Below are 25,740 nucleotides of genomic sequence, written 5' to 3'. Positions count from 1 at the left end.
AATGGAATGGAAGAAAAAAAACTATTTGAAGGGAATAACCCAGAACTACAACTAATAGAAAACATAAACTGTAAACAATTTAGTGACTTTACTGTACCTATTGATATTGTACAATGGCTCAGTGTTTGTACAACTGGTACAATGACTAAATGTGGAAAGAATATTGTATAACATCAGTGCAAAAACTAGACATAAAAATTGCTATAAAAATTATCTCTAAGTGCCTTTAAAATGGTATAGTATGTAAAATGGCATAAGTGGTATCCAGTTTACTAGTGCTTAGTTGTGAATACTGTTGTAATGGACCACCACGGCCCCTGCCAACACTGATCAACATTCTGCATGGAACATCATTTGTCGAGGGATCCTGTTGGTGACCTATACTGGATACACAGCCATTCAAAGTGATGCTTGCGTGCATGGAGGTCAGATATACTGTTGTACTGTTGTGATAGCCTGGTAAAGGAGTCCTTTCTCCATCTGAATCAAGGACAAAAAGGTTTCCACCATACTCGGCAATATAGATGCCAGTTGACTGGGGAAATATAGTGACAACTAAAATAAAAAGACATACATGGTAAGAAAATATTGCAATGTTTATTAAAAGAATAATATACCTGGGTTTTGTAAGTTGATAATTCTATGTAACGTCTGGTCAGTAAACCAACAGCTAATCACAGAAGTACTGTTATCACAGTCTCCATGTAGAGCATACACTACAACTTTCTCCACAGATGTTGAGAACACAGATTTCAACTGGACAATTCCTAACTTAGGATCAAGCTGGTCAGAAACTGAATCAACTTTTATTGGCTTTATTGCAAGGTCTTTCATTTGATGATCCTTAAAGTTCTCTCCCCAAGTGGAAAGTGATTCCACCACATAAATGATACCCTCATCACAGCCACACCATATAACTTGTTGCCCTCCATCTTTCTCAAATGATTCTATTGTATTCAAGCACCCAATATTTTCCAAGCACGTAGTTTTAATTGTAGACATCATAGAGTAAAGCATTGAACTTCCTTCAACATCAAGAATGGTTTCATTGTTCTCAATGAAAGCCAACATTCCATGGTAGTATCCCGCTAAGACCAAGTTGTCGGCAATAGTGAGCATGACACGAAGAGATTGGCCATGCTGTTTTAGTTCCTCAAACGAACAGTATTTTAATATACCAAATGTCTCAATCTGGCAAATAGCAATGCTGCCATCTTCACAAGCAATCCAAACATGTTTATCATCAACTTGGCATAGTGACTTAATATTAATACAACTCTTCAGTGTTGTGTGATAGACCTAGTATTGGAGAGATTTAGTACACTGAAACCCAAAACATCTGAAAAATAACACAAGTGTCTACTACAAGAGTTTTCATTGTATTCTTGAAGCTTGTGTTCTGCAATATTTGAAATAAAGATAAAGCAATTGAAGCAATTGTCATGATACCTATAGACCATGTATAATCTGGGGTATAGTCTCATAAAAGGTTGCTATGGCATTCTATGATGCTTTACAGGGCCAAATTATTTAAGCGCAGAACCCATCTCTAAGCAAAATAACTTGCTATGGCAAAAGTATGTTGTGTGCCTTTACTGTACCTAGTAACTTTCTGTTATCATATAAATATTCTATCTTCCAGCACATTAAAATTTAAAATTTTCATAGCCAGGGTTAAACCCATAATCCAACAACTGAATGTGTTACTGTATAATACTCTCAATAGCAGCTTGATGTATTATATTGATATACGTCAAGCGATTAGCCAATAGAATTAGTATTACACTTGTTTGTCAAGGTCCCTTGACAAAAATCTATAATACTAATTTGGTTGGCTAGAATAGTGTGGTGTGTTTCTATTAGAAGTAAATGTCCAACTTGACAACTATTGTTACCATAGTGATAAATGCCCCAAGGTATAACACAATATGGTTGCTTAGCAACGGTTGCTAGGTAACCGTTGCTAAGGCAAAACTCATTTTGAGACCATAGCAACGGTTGCCAGGCAACGGTTGCTAGGTGTGATTGGTCTTTTGCAGTGGTTATTTTTGAATTTCTGTTGCCTAGTAACAGTTGCTATGGTTGTCGGATTAATTTGCAATAGGACAGATGGCTGTGGTATTCGGGATTAATAGTTCTCGCATTGTAAACAGGAAGGAAATAGTGCTCAGCTTCGCCTCGCACTATTTTACTCCTTCCTGTTTACAATGCTCGCACTATTAATCCCGAATACCACAGCCATCCGTCCTATTACATATACGAATATTAAGCAGGGGGGAAGGGGAGCAAAGTAAGCTGCTTCGGATTCTAGGGGGGTCTGGGGGCATGCTCCCCCAGTGAAAATTAAGGCATAAATATATTCAATTTTGATGAAATTTTACTGTGATGCCATTGAATATTGACCATTCGATTATACAACTTTGGGACCAATTGAACCTTTCCATTTCTCAAGGCTTTAGGTATAAACCTGGGGGAGGGGAGGGGAGGGGAGGGGAGGGGAGGGCAATAGTTAACCCGGGAAGGAGGCGATTAAGCCCCGATAGCATAAAGCCCATCAGTACTCTTTTTACCCTCAAAGTCATCTTATTGTGTGCACATGATTTTATACCTACGTAGAATATGCACATGGTCTATTACCTATATGGCAAATAAAGAGTGCCCATCATACAATGTAAGGAATTTTATAAGCTACATAATACCAAGAGTTAATAATAGTAGGGAGGGAGAGTGTCTAACGCTCAATAGGCCTGTATAAAATGAGCGCGTAAGACAATCTGGCTTCTTGGCCAGACGTGTTGATTGCATGAAGGGAGATGTGAAATGAGGCACGCCGCAGAAGGACGTTATCGATACTACTAGCTGTTCACGAATCAGTCTCGTGAGCAATGTGCGAGGCAGCGTGTGCAATCAAACATGTCGATTTGTGATGAACAGCCCACGGTACTGACCGAAATTGAAGCAGAAACAGTTCAGCCTAGCAAGAAGCGTCAGAGAAGATCAATGAGGAAAGCTGAGATGAAGCACGCTCAGAAGCACAGGTAGAATTGCATCACGAATCAACCGTTCAGCCACGTCCCGAGGTAAGGCCCAAGAAGAAGCGTCAGTCGAGGAGTGATGAGCTGGAAGTAACCAAGAAGAAGTGTCAGACGAAAGCAATGGCAAGGAAAAGAAGCGGCACCGATGAAACACAGCCTGAAGAATCCCAACCTAAGAAAAAGCGCCAGATGAAAGTTATGAACGATTTCTCTCTGGTTCTTCCATCACTCACTGGAGTAGCCATCTTCGCATCACTGCTTTCTCACCAACTATCGATTTTGCAAGGCCATACAAAATGTGACATAACGTGTTTATTGCGGTCATCAACACTATAGGAAATTACAAAGGTATACGATAATAAGCGGGGTGCTCTACGCGCTCATTTTATACAGGCCTATTGAGCGTTAGACACTCTCCCTCCCTACTATTATTAACTCTTGATAATACAGATCATTACCACAGTGCTGGACATAACTTGGTGGGAAAAGCAAACCTTCAGAATACTGTATAATAGAAACTTTGGCAATATAAAAAATTGAAAAACTTGGTGAGTTGTCCTTTCATTTGCCAATTTTTTCCGTCAAAGTATATTTCCAGCCATTGTTATCTATATGCAATGTGTAGTGACACATGACAAAGCACAGTAATTCTCCTAAATTTTTTGCCAATCAGATTTCGTCAAAGTTTTATACTTCCAAAGTTTCCTACTATACGGCAGGGGTGGATACAGGGGGGGTCAAAGGGGGATCTTGACCCCCCTCCAAAATTTTTTAGTATACCAAGATCGAGCTACTCTAATAGAGCAGTCACTCTAATAAAGCAGTCACAGAATGAAAGCAGTGTGTGTGTGTGAGGATTTTGATGTACTTTATCAGCTATAAATGCGTAGCTGATAAGGTGGGCAGCTATTGTCAGCTGGCTGTGACCTTTTTTTTTGGTCTCACCTTACCAAATCAGACAATGTAGTGCTTCAGTTCATTTTGACCACCCCCCCTTTCTGGATCCGGCCCTGCTATACGGTACTACTGTACTAAACAATAATAGTAAATTTCTATAGGATGCTGTATGCATATCCGTGAGAAAGGGTTCCAACTAGTTGTGATGGTGCTAAAAAGACTTCTAGAAAGTACTACCTGCCAGCAGTAAAATGATTATTGTACAAAACTGTGAATGTAAACTATGCTGTGACGTTTCTTCATTTTCAATCCTATTTTGACACATATCGGGTGTATGTGGTCAATATCATATCACACAGCTCTGTATATGTACCTGTACAACAATGCACTACTAACTTACGTCCATTTTAAAACTGGGACCACTTTCAGAATCAACAAGAGTATAGATAGACAAGACATTTTCTTCTATTTTTTTGTGAAAGAGATTACTGGCAATCCACAGGGATGCATCGCCATCTTCTGCTATCACTACTAACACATCAGTGACTTGTAGGTCACCAAGATTGTATGAGTTGACAATTGACAGGTTTTCTGGTACCATAAGGTTTGTCAGTTCCTCAGCACTTGGTCGATTAATGTACTCCTGAGCCCAGCAACTAACCAAACAGTCATATAACACCTGAGGGTACTTGGGGTCCTAAAACAACACAACAGATATTTACTGATATAATGACTGTGAATTATACATATGAGTACACACACGCATGCACGCACGCACACACAATTATACCACTACCATTTAAATAAACTAATGTCCATTTGGTTCCACAAGGGGTACTTCGGATAATAGGTCACTCTCTAGAGTTCCTATGGATATATATACTTGAAATTGACAAGGAGAAAACATCGTGACCACCTGGCAGACTCCTGTAAGCGTTCGAGCGTTAATCAGATGGCTGCAGGTTCGAGGCTGCCCAGGTCCAGTCATGGATTTTTTCTCCTTTCTTCACCTTTTCAAATACACTTTATGTAACAACTCTGGATAGGCTGTAGGACCAAGTGTCCTACGGACCATCAGCACTTGTGCTGTAAAGCCTTAATAAATAAAAAATAAATAAATAAATGCGAACACTAAAAAAAAAGGACAGGGACAAATATTGAAATTTAGCTTCGAACATTCACTAACAAAATGTTCAACATTTGAAGCTTTGGTGTTAGCTTTCAAGTTACAGGTTTTCTTGTATCCTTCTAAAGTTTTATCTTTCTAATCCTATTTAAGTTTGTAAGCATTTAGAAATTGCACAGCAGCAATACCGAATGACGCAATCAATTGCAAATGGGCAAGTCCGCTATACTGCAATCATGCATAGGCAAACTGGCTAACAGTAGCAACCCAAACTGCAATGGTAAAAAGGTGGGTATAGCACATGAAGTTTGATCATGAACACAAACATCAATCATGCAAAATGAATAAGCAGCTGCAATAAAGATAGCGACGTTTATTTATAATTCTTTGTAGGCTATGAGTGCATTATGAAGCTTTGAAGGATAGTTTTAAAATTCGAAGTTTACTTAACCTTCGAACCCACGAAACATCCAAAGCTTTGTCCCAGCACTACTACACAGTAACATATTTACACACAAGGTAAGTGTTTTAGTTGTTCAGCTTTTTTTTCTGTGGATCAATCTTTACCCATCAGAGAATTGATTCTTCATGCCCTCTCTATAAGAGATATCCGTCAGAATCCTAAAAAATTAAGAAAAGCTTTTTTTAGGCTGGGCAAGAGCACACCCAGAAAAGTGGATAAACAAGCAGGGACCTGATCTGCAGGAGCAAATGTTTGCTCTGAAGCAGGATGATAAGCATGAAGCAAGCCTGCTTGGTGGCTTGCAAGGGAAGTGCAAGGTAATCCTGTCACCACCTCGTCTCCACCACATTAACATGCTCACTAATATGAGGAAGGTAACGTGCATGTGCACAAGCATCCACACACTAACACACACACACACGCACGCACGCACGTACACACACATGCATGCATACGCACTACACAACACATACATACACATTCATCTTACCACTGATATAAATTGTGGTCTCCTTCCCTTCTCCATTTCTGTATCAAAAGACGCATGATGAATACCTTCTGGTGGGAGCTCCCGAAGTGTCATCAACTCATATAGTGACACACCCAGTGAAAATATGTCAACCTAAATGTAGAACACAATACCAGCATCCAGTATACAATTCTATTTATATACTGTATAACCTTTTCTGTCATTTGCTCTTTCCCCATGTGCCTAATAGCCTCAGGGGCAGTGTGACCGGGGGTGGCCAATTTTCGATGAAACCCTCCTGGTCCAACAAATGCTGATATTCCAAGGTCGGCCAATTTTACCAAGACTCCGGGATTATCACTTACCCCCTTGCAATGGACACATGAAACTGATTTCAGGGGTTTTCCCTGTGCATAACACTGATGCCCGTGTGGTGGAAATTGAAACACTAACACATTGTCTGGCTTAATATCAAAGTGAACAATGCTCTTTTCTTGATGGAGGTAATTCAAAGCACAAGATACCTACATAATAACAATTACAAACTGGTGTATCGCAGATCTTTATTATATACCGTACATGAGGTATTTGTCATGTGTATAAAGCAGAAAATATTTGGAGCAATAAAAAAATTTTAAAGACTATAGCCACAGATTCACAATGGTATTTCTGAAGACATATACACTAGACAAACAGGGGGATCCTAAAAAGGGGGGTTCTACTTTGCAACATGGGTTATTGTAGCTTCAGTCTAGCTAATATTTCATAGCAAAAGCGGAAAAATGAGTGTTTTGTCACTATAAGTGTTTTCAATAAGTATTTTTGTCTAGTAAACCGATTTTGCTTTACTCTATTTGGTTGCAGCAGCTCATGAAGTACATAATACAAGCACAAGAAAAAATTAGTGCAAATAAGGACCATAGAATTTCTAATTTTCCCTGCTTTTTTGTAACATAATTATGACTGGTGGATCCGCACACATACTGCATCAAAAGAAAGAACGGTGTCAGACTTACTGTGCATCCCAAATGTCAATTACTGGTAGAAGTGGACATTGAGTTTTGCTTTCAGCTATGTTCAGCCCATTGCACAGCATTACAAATGAAGAATACTTTGAAAAGTATCTCCGCAATCACTACAGAAAAGATATATGATTTCTGTTACAAATGTAGGGAAGCCACACTTGTGCTGTCTAAATCACACAAAAGAGGACACAGGTAAGTTCATGATGCATGCATTGTATGTACTGCAGTATGTCAAAAGGTACCTGTTGGGCTGAAGCGGCGTCAAATAGTGAAAAAACAAGCCTGTAGCCATAGCCGTTATTGAGTTACACTTGTCTGATGGAATTAGTGAGTCATTCAGGCAATAGAAAATTCCTCTAAATAAAAAAAAATGTAGCAACCGATTGGAAGGATTTCAGGTTGTACTGAAGGCACTTTTGGGCTTGGCTATACTGCCATACTCATTGAATGAAGGTTTATTTTCTGTAGCTCAAAGTCTGTTTGCTCACATGGATGTTGGACAGATATGCATACACACAGACACACGGTTTTTGCCAAACCAATTCAGGAAACCAGGCGTGAACCCACAGCCGGCCTTTGCCTAGTTTAAAAACAACCAGCTTCGTAATACCTTCATGGCACCTAAGGCTGTTTATGTCCTACATTAAAGCTTAACTTTCTATTTTCGCTGCATTTACTTGAAGGGTGTGTGGCCGGTAACTGAAACCTGGTGAAACAGCTCACTAGGGACTAGCCACATCCTGTAACAGGCGTATAACGACTACAATACAATGTAACAGGCCTCGTAAGCTACCAGGAATGGTGTATATCATACCAAAAACACTCACCCACCCATATGGACATACATGCATACACCCAGCAACCCACGACTAACAGGGAGCAGTGAAGCTGCTTGACCAGAATTATGCTTGCTACTTAATAGCTAAGGCGATGAGATCATGATATCAATGCAGAATGCTGGGCACTAACTTGGTCAGGCACTTCACTCAGCCACATTCTGGGCTGCCCAATAATTTAGGCCAATCATGCACCTGAGCTTGGGTTAGCTTGGCTAATACAGTAAGATGTTAATTGTACTGTGTGTATTGTTACAAAACAAGGCAAAAAACAAAGCCATAGCATGCTGTGTGGTTAATTTAAGAGTTGATTTAAGAGATAACAATAATACTGAAGTCTTCTTTCCAATAGGGGGTTCCATGGAACCCTTGAACCCCCCACCCCCTCAGTTACGTATACAAACATACAAAATACCTGTACTATAATACATAAAATACTACACACAAACACATACACAAAATCAGCGTACACAGATTATGCACAAACCTGTTGAATACTCAGCAACACTGATTCTGGACACAAGATACATCTCGCTTCTCTGTAGTCCGTTAGTATCTTCCTAAAGCTACCGAGTGGGGCCCACTCCATCACAAAGCTCAAAGGGTCCATTGTCATCCCAATAAAATGAACTATGTACTTGTGTGAGGAAGAGCACAGCTTGTTCAACTCTAGACGGATGTCAGCATACTTATCAACGATTAGCTCTAGTGACTCTGACGGCCCCCCCATCATATTGTGAGCATGTGTGGATATTACTTTGACCACCACATCCTCAAGATCACCGGTGTCTTCCTACAATATAAGTATTATGAATTATGAAGCACAGGTTACAGGAGTTTGTAACCTTATAAAGCTTGACTCGGTACACTGTTCCAAAACCTCCTTTCCCCAATAGTTCGTGCTTGCCTCTAAGAGCACTTTTATCAATTGTGGTGTGTAACATATCCCTGAACATCTGTAATGTAGTATAACATAATAATACTAGTGACTACATAAAGTCTGTGTGTGTGCGTGCGTGTACTGTTAAGACATCACTAACAAAGACAACATCTTACCACATCAGGAATAAGATCTGACAATTTTATGGCACTATGATGAGGACACATAATTCTGCCAATATTACCTGCAGCCCATATACAATGTTTAAAGGTAAACCCAGCTGGTGCATCAGTTCCTAAATTCCATGAGATTTTATTCCTGCTGTTACTATGATAACGGCCAGGTAATCTCTTAAACAAGCCCGTTTCTTCTTCTAGACAGTTGGGAGCCTTGTTTGGCCATGCATTAGGAACTTTCTTCTCAATCACAGGGGATGTGCCAGCAATTGTTACAATCCTTCGACCAGGAATGGAGCCAGATAATTCAAGTGATCTATCCACACTTGTCCCATCGAGTTTGATATTAAAGCCATCCTCTTCTTTAAGCTGCTTTTCCATAGGGGTCTCACCATCTCCAAAGCAATGTGGACAAGGAACAAACTGCTGAATGACTGTATTGGCACTTGAGTACAAACCCGAGTCACCTTCAAACCATTCCTTCAACACTTCATCAATTACCTCTAAAACGTGAGACATAATTTGTGCACTCAATAGACTTGAAACACGTTTTGGGCCTCGACGATTGGTTGAGTGTGACTCCAACATGTAGTCAGGAACATTAATTTCAAATCCATTGTTGAACATTGAAAAACTCTGTTGCCAGTCTTTGCCTGTAGTGCAGAGCCCCATCTTTCTGATCTTTTCCACAGTGGAGCTTGATGCCTGCCTGTTTCCGTTTTCATCAACCACATTTGGATTAACAAGGTTACTGACAAACAGCAGGGTTCTGTTATCAAAATCCAGCATTATTCCATTTTTCCAGTAGAACCACTGACAGGGTATATGACCAATAACAACATCTCCTGAATTGGCTAGTCGTTGGAATGGCATGTCTGAGACACAGTTGTTTAAAATTATCTTGTAAAATTGACTGGCAGATGATAGACACCTGGCTAACAACCGTGGCCAAAAACTAATTGGAATATGGTGTAATAGGACTATTCTACGATAGCATACTCCAGTGGAATGCAAAGTCAGCTGTCGCTTTGCGTGCACTATTCCAGCAACTGCAGGCAACACCTTGGCAGCATAAATAGAAGATTGCATATTGAAATCTTCACTCAAATGTTTCTTCACATTTTGACGTGGGAAAGTGTACTTGAAAGTTGCATGAGAACGTTTATCAGCTTCTTCATCAATGAGAGAAGGAATGAGTAGTGTGTCAGCATCCAGGGGTACAGCAATTTCAAAGTTACAAAGCAGTTTAATAAATGAACCACCATACTCTGGAAGTAATCCACGGTCACCCAAAGTTTGCTCCAGTTGAACCCTGCTCAGTTTTCCATTGTGCCTACCACCTGTATGTGAAAACATTGCAACATGATTAACCATTAATTGTTCTTTTCTATTTGCATTTCCAGATTCTTTGTTTTATTGCTAAATAAACAGTTTTGTCAATCTCATCACCTTAACCATAACCGTCCCACATGGGATACACACAATGCAAGGTCTGTACATACGCCAAGCTCATTTAAACACCAGGCACTAAATCACTTAGCAACAGCTTCTACACATACTGATATGTAATGATGTAACTATGTAGTGATGTAATAGATATATAAATACTATTAGTATTGTATGATGATCAACACCTCTTTTGTAAATAGCCACACATGCACATGTAAAAGTAGGTCACATGCTTTTGTCAGTCAGTTGAGTTGTGAGTTATTGGTATCAGCAACAATTGTTACAGTGGCGTAGTCGGCAGGATTGCCGTGACGAGACACGACCGACTCGACCTAGCTAACTTAACCTCCCTCGCAAAATCTGTGGTACCGTGGAATAGCTTGATAACGGTACCTGGAAAGGTCGAGTGTTATACTCTTCGTGTCAGTTGTTGTTTTGTCTTTTCCTAGATAAGAGATATACGCCGCCGTGGGAACCAGAAATGAGTCAGGACGACGAACGGGCTAGTGCCAGTGCCGGTGTTTCGCGTCCCGTGGTATTGCCAGAGAAGTTTAGTGGTGGAAATGACTTCAGTGAGTGGATCAGTCATTTCGAAGGGATTGCTGCTATTAATAAGTGGACTGAAGAAGAGAAGAAGCTATGGCTTGGAGTACGGCTGACTGAAAAAGCTCACGTGGCATTCATACGACTTCCAACTGAAGCGCACCAGTCCTATGTGGCACTGAAGGCGGCGCTCACCGAGCGATTTGAGCCTACTAGTAAGCAAGAAGTATTCAAGGCAGAATTTGAAAGTCGTAGAAAGAGCAACGCAGAGAGTTGGGGCGATTTCGGAGATGAGCTGTTACGATTAGTGGACAAAGCTTTCCCCACCCTTGAATACAAGGCTAAAGAACAGTTTGCTCTGTCACGATATCTGGATCAGCTAGAACCAGCAGAAGTGGCCTTTGGTGTGAAACAACGCAGGCCCAAAACAATAAATGAAGCAGTGAGCTCAACTATAGAACTGGAGTCCTACCTTACGAAACCGAACACTCGACGGAATTCCAGCAGTGTTTCCCACGTACTGACTGATGAGAAACCAGTGGTTGAGAGCATCCAAGCAGTGCAACAAGACCTGGTTGGGACAATGCAAAAACTGGCTGAGAAAGTAGAGAAATTGGAACTAGATGCATCTCAGCGTAGATACCAGCCCCCTAGGCGTGGAAGAGGATCACCACGGAACCCCAATGCCCCTATTATCTGCAGGAAATGTAACCAGCCTGGACACTATGCCAGGGGATGTGCTACAAATGTCAACCAACGAGGACCTACAGCTGGAGGAACTTGGACCTATGGAGGACTATATGTTCCAGACATGCAAGGTGTAAATGTTAATAATGTTTCAAGTTATTTCGTGTTGGGGAAGGTGTTTGGTAGCCCAGTGTCATTTTTGGTAGACACTGGAGCTGGGGTATCACTACTTAGGGGAGACGTGTGGGATAAGGTGGTACCAAGTAACTATAAGAAAAAATTACAGACAGCTAATAGCTTGGTAGGGGTAGATGGAATCCCTCTCCAACTTCGTGGAACTGCTTCAGTGAAAATCTCAGTAGGAAACCTTACCATATGTCACAACTTTGTAATTGCTGATAAAATCACTGCAGAGGCTATTCTGGGTATGGATTTTCTAGAAGAAAACAAATGTGTGTTGGATTTATTCAAGGGGGAACTATCACTAAAAGATCAAACAAAAATACAGCTTCAACCTCACTCTGTAAGTCAGCTGCTAGGCTGTGCTAAAGTTAGCATAGTGGAAACATGTGACATCCCTGCCACCTCTGAGGTTGAGGTTATGGCCAGACTGAAGATAATGATCACACATGGGTTGTAGAGACAACAGATTCATCAGTCCCAATACGAGTGGCAAGGGCACTAGTACAGCCAAAACATGGCCTTATACCAATACGAGTCATTAATACAAACCTCATCCCAGTGAAAGTTTATAAGGGGTCTACTGTAGCACATGCAGATACCTTAGATGAGTCTGCTATCAGTATTGTGTCAGAGAGTGCCATATCAGAACCAAGTAAGCTTGCATCACCAAACATTCCAGAAAGTCTGATATCAGAGAACCTTAAAGATGAAGAAAAGGAACAACTTGTGGCATTGCTAGAGCTTTACAGTGATGTAATTGCAAATGATGAGCAAGATGTAGGATGCACTAGTGTACTACAACATAGCATAGACACTGGCACTGCTACTCCCATTAGACAACAAGTTCGCAGACTATCTTTGCCAGCAAAAGACGAAGTGAAGAAATTATTGCAAGACATGTTGAAAAAGCATGTGATTACTCCATCAACCAGTCCTTGGGCATCGCCCATTGTGTTAGTACAGAAGAAAGATGGGTCAACAAGATTTTGTGTCGATTATCGCAAAGTCAATAGTGTTACTCGAAAGGATGCATATCCCATTCCTAAGATTGACGAGACACTAGACACTCTTGCCGAGTCTAAGTTGTTTTCCACACTGGACCTTAGGAGTGGCTACTGGCAGGTGGAGGTGAAACCAGAACATCGGGAAAAAACTGCATTCTGCACGTCCGAAGGGCTATTTGAGTTCAATGTTATGCCCTTTGGGCTCTGCAATGCTCCAGCCACCTTTCAAAGACTTATGGACTCAGTGTTAGCTGGACTACATTGGAAGACCTGTCTAGTGTACATAGATGACATTATTGTGGTAGGGAAGTCATTTGAAGAGCACCTTTGCAATTTACAGGCAGTATTTGAGCGCCTTCGAAAAGCTGGACTCAAATTGCAACCTCGCAAGTGTCAACTGCTCCAACAGAAAGTTACTTACTTGGGTCATGTAGTATCAGCTCAAGGAATTGCTCCAGATGCAGAGAAGACAAGGAGAGTCAACCAATGGCCTACACCACAGTCTCCCAAGGAAGTACAACAGTTTCTAGGGTTGGCAAACTACTATCGACGCTTCATCAAGGACTTTGCCTCCCTAGCTACACCCCTCCACAGACTAACAGAGAAAGGAACTCAGTTCAAATGGACTAAAGAGAGTGAAGCAGCCTTTAACGCTTTGAAAAAGAAGTTAACTTCAGCCCCAATTCTAGCCCTTCCTGACTGGTCCAAACCTTTCATAATTGACACCGATGCTAGTGATACAGGTATTGGTGCTGTGCTTTCCCAATTGCAAGATGATGGAAGGGAATGTGTAATTGCATATGCCAGCAGGCTATTAACCAAACAGGAACGTAACTACTGTGTGACAAGAAAAGAGCTATTAGCAGTGGTAACGTTCCTTCAACATTTCAGACAATACCTCATTGGCGCAATGTTCACTATCCGTACTGACCACAGTGCTTTGACATGGCTACAAAATTTTAAGCAACCTGAAGGTCAATTAGCAAGGTGGCTGGAAAAGCTACAAGAGTTCCAGTTCACAATAGTTCATCGCCCTGGTAGAACTCATGGAAATGCAGATGCCTTGTCCCGACAGCCAGTAAGGCATTGTGGCAAAGAGTGCCTTGATGTACACAATTGTACCATCAATGCAGTGTCCATGGCAGCACTTGGATACACTACTGCGGAACTTTCTCAGGCCCAAACTGAAGATCACAACATTAGCAGACTTTTGCAAGCTAAACAGCAGAACCAACGGCCATTAATGAATGAATCTAATGGTGAGAGTTTGGAGTATCGCCGCCTTCTCCAGCAATGGGACCAACTTATAGTACAAGAAGGTATATTGTGGCGATTATATGCTCAACCAAGAGAAGATCTTAGCTGGAAGCAGTTGGTTGTTCCACAAAAGTTTCGTTCTGACATACTTAAAAGCCTACATGAGGGAGTAACAGGTGGACACTTGGGTCAGGAAAAAACTCTGAGTAAACTCAAGGAGAGGTTCTACTGGCCCGGACATTATAACGATGTCAGAGATTGGTGTCAAACATGTGTGGCATGTGTTAAGCGGAAATCTCCACCAACCAGTAGTAGAGCTCCCATGCAGACCATAACAGCAGGCTACCCAACTCAGGTCATGGCTGTGGACTTGCTGGGGCCTCTCCCAGAGAGTGAGAAGGGAAATTCATATGTGATGGTAGTAGGGGATTACTATACTAGATGGATGGAGGCCCTAGCTATACCTAACCAAGAAGCCTCAACTGTGGCAGAGAAGTTAGTGGATGAGGTGTTCCTGAGGTTCTCACCCCCTGAACAACTACATTCCGACCAGGGACGCCAGTTTGAGTCCACTTTGATGGCTGAAATTTGTAAGATTCTACAAATTAAGAAAACCAGGACTACACCCTACCATCCCCAATGTGATGGGCTTGTTGAACGCTTTAACCGCACACTTCTAAGTATGCTAGCAACTTCTACCGAGAACCATCCCTTTGACTGGGAACAGCAACTTAGAAAGGTATGCATGGCCTACAATACTAGTGTACAGTCATCAACAGGCTTTACCCCTTTCTACCTCATGTTTGGTCGCCAAGCTCGACTACCTATAGACATCATTTATGGAACAAGTACACCTGAGAATGAAGGTCAGGGAGTGGGTCAGTATGCAGCATCCCTTAAAAAGAAAATGACAGAGGCATTTGAATTGGTACGTGAAAGTACATCAAAGCATCACATGCACCAAAAAATATTATATGATGAGAAGATACATGGCAAGCCTTACAATGCTGGAGACTGGGTCTGGCTTCATTCACCATTAGTTCCAAGAGGAAGTAGTCGGAAGTTACATTGCCCATGGAAGGGTCCATACAGCATTGTTAAGAAAATCACAGATGCTACCTACAGGATTCAGCATTTACAGAAACGAAGAGAGAGGCAGGTTGTTCACTTCAATCGCTTGAAGCCGTGCTCAAAGCAAATTCGTCTAGAAACTTCTGACCCATTAGTGACTGTACCAACTCCTCCAGCTCCTACAGATGTCCAACCAGAAGATCAAAATGATATCGAACTAGTTGACTATCTGGATGATGTTGATCAGCTTGTACCAGAGTCAAGTAACACAGAACAACCCAGTGAACCTCAGGCCAGACGGAATCCTAGTAGAGACAGGCACCCACCTCAGCGGTATTCTGATTATGTGCAGCACTAGATTGATCTGTAGTGAGCCACCTTATTTAAGAGGGGAGTGATGTAATGATGTAACTATGTAGTGATGTAATAGATATATAAATACTATTAGTATTGTATGATGATCAACACCTCTTTTGTAAATAGCCACACATGCACATGTAAAAGTAGGTCACATGCTTTTGTCAGTCAGTTGAGTTGTGAGTTATTGGTATCAGCAACAATTGTTACAGATAGTATATTTAATTGCAGGATCCAAGCAATAAAAAGTAGTGAAGTAAGAGATATGACCGATGGTATCATAGCTTGGCGGGAAATCCCTACATTGGCATGCCATATCTGGTCGGCCAAAGTACGGATTTCACTACCAAGCTATGTCATTCATATCTAATTATATCACTAACTTTTACTGATTGGATCCCTATTTCCCTTTTAAGTATATAGCTATAATATACATGTGTGACGGCTCTATTAGAGTGTCGTACATGGTGGTTGTATTAGGGTGACTGCTTTATTTGAGTGAGAGGGGCGTGGTCACAATACCCTTTTCACTATGCTATTATAAACACTGCTATCCTAATAAGGAGTGTGGTCACTGTGATTGATTCTATAAGTACCACTGATCACTAAGGGATATGGTCGCCATGTTCAAGAAATTAAGCCATTAAAAGGTGTGGTCTCCATGTTTGTTAAAAGGTGAGGTCAAGCCTATCGTGCAGCTACAGCTATCTACTGGGTATCCAATGTCTAATTCCAGTGGTGTAAACACTTCAAATAATTTTACAGCATCTAAATATGTATGCTCCTCAAGGAAAGTGTTGATAAAAAAAAAAGTCTCAATTTCGTTGCATGAAGATGATGACCAGCATGACTGAAGATAAAAAAAAAATTAAAAACAGGCACAGACACTTGTCAGAACTTCAAAACACATGAGTTAAGTATTGTAGTATAAAATGGTGGCAGTACAATGTATTGTTTAGCCTCTAGCCTTGTAACTGTGGTCAGGTATGCAGACCAAAAATTAGGTTTCATAAAAAATTTAATATTCAGTCTTGTATTAGGTTTTCGACATACTAAACACCATGAAGATTTTTGGTGGCACAATTTCATTTGGGGGGGATCCCTACTATACAGTATTGTATGATAAAATTAATATGGTTTATGTATATTAGAAATACATACCTCTGTCCCACACCACAGAGACACAATAATCCATCGTCACAACTGACGATAGTAAATCATAAAGCCATGGAGGATCAACAAAGTACAGATCACTCAATGCTGGTGAGTTGTAATGAATTAGTGTCCCTGTCAACGAAACGAATAACTACAATCACGCACACACAAAAAGCTGGCCAGTGTTAAGTATTAACCCTTTCATGGCTGTAACTGGATTTATCTGGCACGACGGTATAAAACACACGTTGAGTGCAATTCCAACACGCTAGCACTTCTATTGTGAATTTCATAGTACGATGCGCTAACCCTGAAGTGGGAATGCCCACAGAGGTCCCGTTTCTGGGATAACTGGATAGTTCACGCACTATTGCGGTTTATTACATAACCCGGTAAAACTTTTCTCTCGAAAATAGGGCTGTTCCGTTTATATTTGAGTTGATAGTAATGTTTTGAACAAAGATACATCGTTATAGATAGGCCAAGACAACTGGCAAGTAACTGTGAATGGTTTTTCAAACGTGTGGCATGATTCAGACATCTCGTTTAGATCACCAGATGCTTCCCCGGAAATGGGCCTAACAAATGGCCCTAGGGACTTTTAGATGTCCCGCTTTCCAGTTCTTGTCCAGCACGTTTGCCTCTTGTGCTGGGGGTGGTAGGAAAGGGCATTACATCTAGCCCGGGGAAAAAAAAAACCGTAAAAAAAATAAAAAAATAAAAAATTCAATCATGTGCATATACGTATGTGTGTGACACTGGATTTGTGATAAAACTCGAAGAAACCAGCTGTGAAGATGATTATTCAGTAAGGAAACAATATAAAATAGTTTCTTACACTATAACACTTATTTGTAGATAGTTTATTAGTGCCCGCCTGTTTCTCAAGGCTGCTTTTAGCGTATTTTGTAGTTTTGTTGTCGTATAATTACTTTGTGGTTTATTTACGTAAACAAAAACAACCCAGTCAAGATTGTTAGTCCACAGCATTTACATAGAGGTATAGAAACCAAGTAGTTTAGTGTACAGTGAAGCTTATACATCGTGATTTGACGTGCCTTGTAAAGTGCGCCGGGAAATTCAGCCATGAAAGGGTTAATACAGCAAGCTAAGGTTCACAGCTCTGCATACCAGTGCTAATAAGGTGATTGACAGCATCTTCAACAATCTCATTCATAAACGTTTCATCCATAAAATGAACTGATGATGGTACTAAGTATGTTAGCCTCTCTTTTAGAGTTTGTCTAGAAGTAAGCATAAACATATGTAACAACTTGTAAACTATATACCAACAAAACCTGTGTAGTCCGTATACTCTGTTTACTGTTTCATACAGTGTCCAAAAATGGGTTTAGCCTATTGTGGTAAGTAGCTTTGGAATTATAATGCAAGACAGAAGGGAGAACAAAGAAATTGAATACTGAAAATGAATTACAGAAGTTTACATTCGCAGCCATGACTTCGGTGTTTTCATTGGTCTACCAAGTTGGGATTTGGCTTTAAATGTTCACCATGAATTGTTGAATCCACCAAGGTATAGTTTTAGCCCTATATTTGGTTGTGCATAAATATGAAGGCATTTCAAATAAAGAAATAACGACAGTCTTTCTTGTTTATGCCTATTTCATCATAAACAAATGAATGTGACGTGTGTGCGTGTGTGTTTGTGCGTGCGTGCGTGCGTCCATGCATGTGTGTGCGCGTGGTTTTGTAGGGTATACATATGTTATAATATAGATGACAGTCTCAACTAATCCTATATATGTCTCATCTCATCCATGCTCATAGAGTTCAAAATCTTTTTTTTGTAGAGCCAAAGGAGTGCCCCCCCCCCCCCACACACACACACACACGCACACGCACACACACACACACACACAATAGTGGGATATTTTAAAGCAGAAAAATTTGCAGTAGAGACAAAATCTGAATTTAGAAGGTTATAAATTTTGAAGAGTGCATATTTCGAAGTCAGTGGATTTCAAATAAATGGAAATTCATGTCACACACTGCAAAAGATATACGTGCGTGAATGTTTGCCTTACAGTGTACTGATGGAATGATTTCCATTCCTATGAGAAGAAGACTGAGGAATCTCAAGTGGAACAAGCCACTAGCTCGATCATGCATGACTATGCTAGAATTGCAGCAATTGGCACCAATTGGAATGGCAGTTCTGGATCAGCTGTTTACTGGCTATTAATTGACACACTCTTTAACTGTTACAATCACCAGTACTGAGTTAAAACATGAGTGATTATCCGTGCCAAAATGTTTGATTGTATGGTTACTTTTAATTGTAAGGATTTATTTTTGAAGAGAAGAGTCTCTTTTAAAATTACAGTACAAACACACACACACACATATTTACTTTAGTTCATTCCAGGTAAGCATATGAGCACCATCTTTATGACTGTCACTGTTTGCTATTCTCTGACTGACAAACTGTTCTTGCAGTTCAACAAATCCCATAGGAACTTCTTGTTGTATCAGCTTCACCTTCTGCCCTGCTTGATAAGCTAAAAGTGTAACATTTAATTTAAATAACACCACAAATGACAGGCGTACTAGAAGAAGTGTCTATCTTTGTTGCAACGTCACACAAGGTTTGAGTAAGCTTAATGATGTCACTAAAATCCCTCTTCCCTTCATTGCATGCCACAAACTCTACTGCACTAATCTCAGGATACACCTTAGACTTCGAGTCATACAGACGATGGACAGCTTCACCAATCCTATCACGTTCTTTACTCTTTTTAGACAGTTGGTCATTGTGAGTTGCCACAATCACAACCTTAGACATTGGAGCCCTAGCCTGTTGTTATTAAACAAGTCATTGTAACAGATATCAATAGATGTATGTGATTACTTTAATGGCTAAAAGCCAGTCCTCTAATTCAACGACCCCTCGGACACCATCTGTGGCTTTGAAACAGATCACATAAATAGCAGAAGGAGTAAAGAAACATTGTTGAATGCACTTCTCCTAAAAATAGGCACTGTCTAAAGTTTATTATTAATACAGTGTTGCTTACATTTCCAGAGAAATCCCATGTACGAAAAGAAATTGATTTCTGATTTGGAAGACTGGAAGTCTTTTTCTGTAGCTTTTGGCCATTAATAAGATAGTCACAGTACCAAACGCCTATGTCCAAACTTTCACTACAGCTAGTAGTGCCTGATTCTACAGAATCAATTGTACTACACGGCTCAATAAACACACATACACATATTACCTGTTGGATTTAGTGTGTCAGGTGAATCAGGATTAAACAAAGACCACATGAAAATTGATGCACCTGATGCTGTCAGGTTCAACTTGAGGAATTTTAAAAGTGTTGATCTTCCATGACCTTTAGAACCAAGAAACATGAGCTTGACAGAAGGTGGAAAGCAATTGTTCCTGTCAAAAATCAAACCAATTAATGCAATACAAGAAAAGATAAACAATTTACACTGTACGACAGAACAATATACATACTTGTCTCTATACAGTGGATTTAAAAATTCAATTTTATCTCTGACACGCTGGAATTGATTAAGTTTGGACACAATTTCATCATCATTGATGTCTTCATACTCAAATTCAAACATGTTTCTCAGCTGACATATTTCAGCAGGGATTTTAAGATTTGTGTTCCCACTGATATTTAGTTGACTAAGTGATTTCATTCTGCTAAAATGTTTAGGCATTTCTGTAAGACTGCAGTAGCTCACATCAAGTTGACTCAATTGTGGAAAGAAGAGATGAATGCTCATGTGTTTCCCTGATAAAAAGCTTGCCTTCACATTGACAGTGGGCAGTTTGCTGTGTACAAATATCTTCTTCAAGTCTTTATTACTGCTCAAATTGAGAATGCAAAGTTTTGGCAGTGTTGTGTGACCGCGATGGTGACACTTGCAATGCTTGTCTTTATGCAGAAATGTGGCCGCACATGGTCTTCTTTCAAAAGAAACAAAAAAGATTGTATCCCCATCAGCTCCTAAGTGGTTGTGACTAACATTAAGCCTTTCAAGTGAAAGAGGTATGTCATTGATTGAAGCAACCTTTGTCAATCGGTTGTAGGATAGATCTAGGGTCTGTAGCAATGGTACACAGCAAGATAAGTACACTGGAAAAGTTCTTATATGATTGTTACTCAGCATTAGCTTTTGCAATGGTGATAAAAATTCTTCCTGGGTTGTTACACCATAGTGTGTAGGGATTTTAGGTAAATCATTGAACACCAGTTCTGACCTGCCACACAGACTGTGACGGTTTAAGTCAGGCTTTCTGTCTTCTTGTTCCATATTGTCTGGCAATGGGAGCTCTTCAAGAAGGTTATGTGAAACATCAAGGCTCTTCAGTAAAAGCCCTTGCCACCAATTATCAGGCAGTTTCTCTATCTGATTGTAACATGCATTTAATATCTTCAACTTTGGAAAGGTAAATAAGTCCGAAGGTAATTCAGTTAGTTGATTATGAGTCGCTTTGAATTCTTTTAACTGCAATTCTTCTATGTCTGGTCTGGGTAGTATTCCATCCCATGTTAAGGACTTTAAGCCAGTGTTATCAAGGATGAGGGTTTGTACAGAAGAAAAATTTAGCACACTCAGTGAAAATTCTTCGATATTTGTGTCAGACAAATTGATTTTTGTAAGTTTTTTGGTATCATGGTACAGGTTGTAGTTAATCAACAATTCAATGTGTTTTACATATCCACGAGAGAGTATAAGTGACAACGGAGTAATACAATTATCGCCATCAACTGCTTGTCTAGCATTTACAATTTCAGCTGGGCTGACATGTTTCAGGAGTAGCTCCAAAGCTGCAGGGCTATCGGCTGAAGCAGCCAAATGATACAAGGAGACACCATCTTCTTCATTTGCTTCTATACAATACTGGGTGATCTTTGGGTCATTAAGTGGCTTCAAAATCCACTCAAAAATCTGAAATTTGTTGGTTTTAAGAGACCTACAATAAAATAATCAAAAACATAAAAACATTGCATTGAAAATTTTGCAGATATAAATAAAAACTAATACAAATAAACAATACCATCATGTACGTACCAACAAGCAAGCTTCCTATAAAGCTGTGGTAACAATTTTGTTTTAATCAACTCTTGGATGTCCTCCACAACTGTAATTGTAGACAAACATAAACAACATAACGACATTGGCTTTTTCGTACCAATAGTTCTATTGGTATTGCCACCTTGACGCTGATTTATCCAAGCTAATTCACATAAATCTATAAGCAATTTAAAATAGATTTTGTCATATACGTATACTGTTGCTTGATTGTCTTACCAAGTAATACAACTCCTAGGTCAAATCCAACCGTCAAGGCTAAATGTTTGGGTTGTTGGCCAATGGCGGACCTGATAGTAGGATTTGCGCCATTTTTTATCAGCTCAAAAATGGTCAACATCAGATCATTCTCTTGTTTTGATTTGTCCTCTACCTAGTACATGATTACATGTACATACGTAGATAACTAAATTCTACAATCTACCTTTACCTCTATTTTGTAGCCTTTTGAGGCAAAGTGTAGTGCAGTCTGTCAAGAGAATATTCACATACATACACATACGCACAACACAGGTACATACATACATACATACATACATATGTACGTACATGCAAACACACATCTACATTCTATGTACACATTAGTCCATACCCAGCCATTTGTTTCTGAATCTTCTGTTAGCTGCAGTTGCTCATTCACGTTTATGCCATCTACAAAAATCAATTCAAATCAAAATAGTAGTTTTGATACACTGTCTAATCTGTCCACCAAATTACTGCATGATTTATCCAGATGATGTTATTATACACAGTAACCTGATAGTAAGGTTTCACCACAAATGTGGATTTAATGCAACTATTCTCAGTACGTAGTGTTGTTTGGTACAAGATTTTTGATTCGTTCTAGTTTCAGTTGTCCAAACTTTTATAGTTTTACATTACAAATCAAACCACTACCTACATATTTGATCACGTAAAGGTTAATAAAACTCAGAAAAATTAAAATCTTCAAAAGGTATTCAGCAAATTACGGTAGTTTAGCGCATCTGTGAAATTTTTCCACCATGATAAATTTGCAATGTATGTGTGCAAATGAGCATTAGTTTCCCTAAAATAAAATACTGCCATTTTAAATTTTAGTTAATGAAAATAGATTTAATTTTAAGTACTATATATGGACAAAACATTTTAACTTTACTTCACAATAATTATTTTTAGTTATACTACCAAACTTGTCAATGACATACGTATACTTGTAGTCAGTAAATCAAAAAGTCAAATTACTTGGTTTACTTGGTTAAACGCTGCGGCATTTATTACCTTAGTTCTAGTATCGATGTGGCGACTATTCAAATTTAACCACCACTTGATGCTCGAATATTAAAGTCTTTATGTTCAAAATCGATCGTTGCATGCACCACTGAAGTATAGCTACAAGGTGTGGCATTTTAATCAAGTAAATAAGGTACTTGTACTACTAGGGGTTTTAGTATTATAAAAACACTAATTTTCAGTTGATAACTATGAGGAAAACAGAGAAGAAATGTCCAAAAATTGTCCCCAGTGCTGGTCGACATGACATACAGCGTAAGTAAATAAAAAGAATGAATCTCATGCATATAGCTGCACCCTGCGAGTATCTCCAAACAGGTCTCATACCCGATAAATTCCAGGGATAAAACAAATGATTGTTGGTTTTTACCATTAAGTATACAGTATGGGGCCTATGGCTATGTGGTGGTAAACTTGAGTCTATTTTTCCAGCCAAATTTCTGGCATAATAGCCGGGGTACATCCAATGCTAGGATAGTGGCTGATGAGTTTTCACTACAACAAAAGTAGCAATTATGGAACACCCTACCAGAGGAGAGTTACCACTTCTAAAAATTGTCTTGCTTTCCATCCTTAGGCCATCATTACGTCACCTCCTACATTGATTTTTAGGCAGTAGCTGCACCTAATTTCAATTATTTGATTATGGATCGCCCCATTTTATGATATATAGAGGAAGGCACAGAATGACCAAAGTGGTAAGGTCTGTGCATATAAACATATTAAGGTAACTAAAGGGTTGGATCCCTTCAAGATCAAGATACTCTAATAAATCAGTCACTTGTAATATGCAATACTAGAGATTATTATTCTTTAAATTGCTCAAGACTACTCATCATCCATTTGTCTTGTCAACTATTTTTGTACTAGGGTGATAAATGAACATGTGGAACAATCTTACAAGAGGTAATGTGGAAAAGATTACCTCAAATCTGCTGTAGATAATTGATTTTATGACTTTATATTTACGTTTCTTAGTTAATTCATTTCTTGTACGATAGTTAACTTAAACTTTGATGTGATTGTATGTTGAATGAATGGGTGCACGGCCTTTTCAGCCTCAATCCTGTGCTTAATTAGCTATAATCATATATATTAATATACTCAAATAGAACAGTCAAGTGTACATAATTTTATGTCTCTATTAATTTCACTATTGAAAATGTATCTATAAAAATTGTGATTTATAGACGACTTCAACTCTCGATCCTTAACGTTTCGAGGGCGTGGCAGATCAATTTAGGCCATATATAGGCTACACTGTATGCATATGTAAACAAAAATCTTACCACACGCAGACAACAACTCCACGACGGAAATGCTTCCGTAATGGGCAGCTTTTCGAAGCAGTTCGTTCAGGAAAACCTCGTTTGTAGTGTCATCCCCTGTCAACCTTTCTTCGATGAATGCGCGATTGTTGTGAATCGCAGCGTTGAGGAAATCTTGTCTTAGTTGTTCATCCATTAATCCGAATTCAGCCTCGTCTACTTGAGTGTCACACACAACCACATTATCAGTGCCAGTCTTTCAGACAAGCAGAAAAGGTTGACTTGCATGATGAAATCAGAAAAGTTAAGGAAACGGTTACTTTCCTGTGACGTACGTCACGAATCATGAGAGAGGTTAGTGTGGGGATAAACCGGTTTAACCACACAAACCTCAACACAAACTGTATGGCACGGATGTACTGTATAAAAGAAATACTATTGTTGGCCACTTGTGATTGCATGGATCATTGCTTCGAACTATGCTGCCTCTGTATGCTTGCAGGCTAGTCTTCGATTCACTGACTCCTCAGTTGTACTATTCAATAGCCTTTTAAATTCTGTATATACTTTCAGATAGCATCAGTGTTTCCTAATAAAAAACTTGCAGTATCTTTAGTAGCCAATAATCCCAACAGTTATCGTATTTAGTTTTCTTTATAAAAAGTGCTCATTCCCTAATGTAATGGGCACATGTGCTTATGTAGCTAGTAATTCTGAACTTGTCAAGTGATGTGCAATTTGTAGACAGCTTTCAGGACCATCACTACTATATCAAATTTCCTGGCCAGAGGTTGAACAAAACCAATCATAGTGAACCCTTAGTCTTCTTAGATGTGGTAAAACAGTGTAGCTATTGGGAGAAATTTAAGAGGTGAACTAGGAAGATATAGCTACCACCTTCTCCCCAGTACTTGCTAGTCTGGCACGGCCACCCCTTTATTTCTAATCAAAGGGGTGGCCATGCCAGACTGAGCACTTGCATGGCCACTAAACTTTAGTATCTATAAAAAGTAGATATTTAATCATGTCCAAGACCATTATACCTCTGGTTTAGCGTCGTTTCAGTGCTTCTTTTTCTAAAAGTTTAATTGTGGGTATATAGTTATAAAAGTTTTAATTGTGGTTTCATTTGTTCAGCAGGTATTTCTATAAAAAGGTAATCCTGCTGGCAAAGCCTCAGTTTTAGAGGACTGTCACAGTGCATGTTGCTTTTAGTCATCTAAACTATATTGCAATTATTACTGGGCAGATTTAATCGGTGTCTATACTAAATCCCTGTACATTTACAGAGTTTATAAGGTGACGATGCTGATATTTTGGATCCTGTAAAAACACAATAGAAATTGTATAGCTAAAACACAAAGTATAGAAGAATGCATGGATGAGGTGTCTATTGAGATCACTTCCACTTTGTGGTTACAAGTTAAGAAGCTGCATGAGCTTAAAGTGATACCTACTAGTAACAATCTTAGGAGGCACCTGAGGTGTTGCCAGGCCACCTGAAGTGACAACTG

General features: G+C 39.5%; 1 protein-coding gene across 1 annotated transcript; it reads right to left on the bottom strand.

Moving 5' to 3' along the window:
- Positions 1-35: 35 nt before the first annotated feature.
- On the bottom strand, positions 36-24,579 carry LOC136267765 (leucine-rich repeat serine/threonine-protein kinase 1-like). Its single transcript, XM_066062932.1, has 22 exons — positions 24,248-24,579; positions 22,279-22,337; positions 22,117-22,155; positions 21,906-22,059; positions 21,787-21,846; positions 21,666-21,735; positions 20,095-21,567; positions 19,850-20,016; positions 19,649-19,797; positions 19,483-19,599; positions 19,182-19,428; positions 18,985-19,132; positions 17,745-17,857; positions 16,620-16,745; positions 8,908-10,247; positions 8,697-8,807; positions 8,339-8,644; positions 6,203-6,514; positions 6,012-6,143; positions 4,333-4,629; positions 618-1,299; positions 36-555 (listed from the first exon to the last, which is right to left on the bottom strand). The coding sequence occupies exons 1-22, from the start codon at positions 24,420-24,422 to the stop codon at positions 227-229; spliced, it is 6,606 nt and encodes a 2,201-aa protein (XP_065919004.1). The 5' UTR covers positions 24,423-24,579; the 3' UTR covers positions 36-226.
- Positions 24,580-25,740: the final 1,161 nt, after the last annotated feature.

This window comes from Dysidea avara, chromosome 9 (genome assembly GCF_963678975.1).
Source record: "Dysidea avara chromosome 9, odDysAvar1.4, whole genome shotgun sequence".
NCBI lineage: Eukaryota > Metazoa > Porifera > Demospongiae > Dictyoceratida > Dysideidae > Dysidea > Dysidea avara.
Note: the sequence above shows the minus strand (reverse complement) of the source record. Positions and strands in the feature narration are given on the sequence as shown.

What these genes read in the sequence shown, in the direction of transcription:
- LOC136267765 (XM_066062932.1), bottom strand. Translation starts at nt 24,422, where the DNA reads ATGGATGAACAACTAAGACAAGATTTCCTCAACGCTGCGATTCACAAC. An exon ending in AAAGATAGACACTTCTTCTA is followed by an intron (nt 19,133 to 19,181) that starts GTACGCCTGTCA and finishes TTACACTTTTAG; the next exon opens with CTTATCAAGCAGGGCAGAAG. An exon ending in GACCACAATTTATATCAGTG is followed by an intron (nt 4,630 to 6,011) that starts GTAAGATGAATG and finishes GTGTTGTTTTAG; the next exon opens with GACCCCAAGTACCCTCAGGT.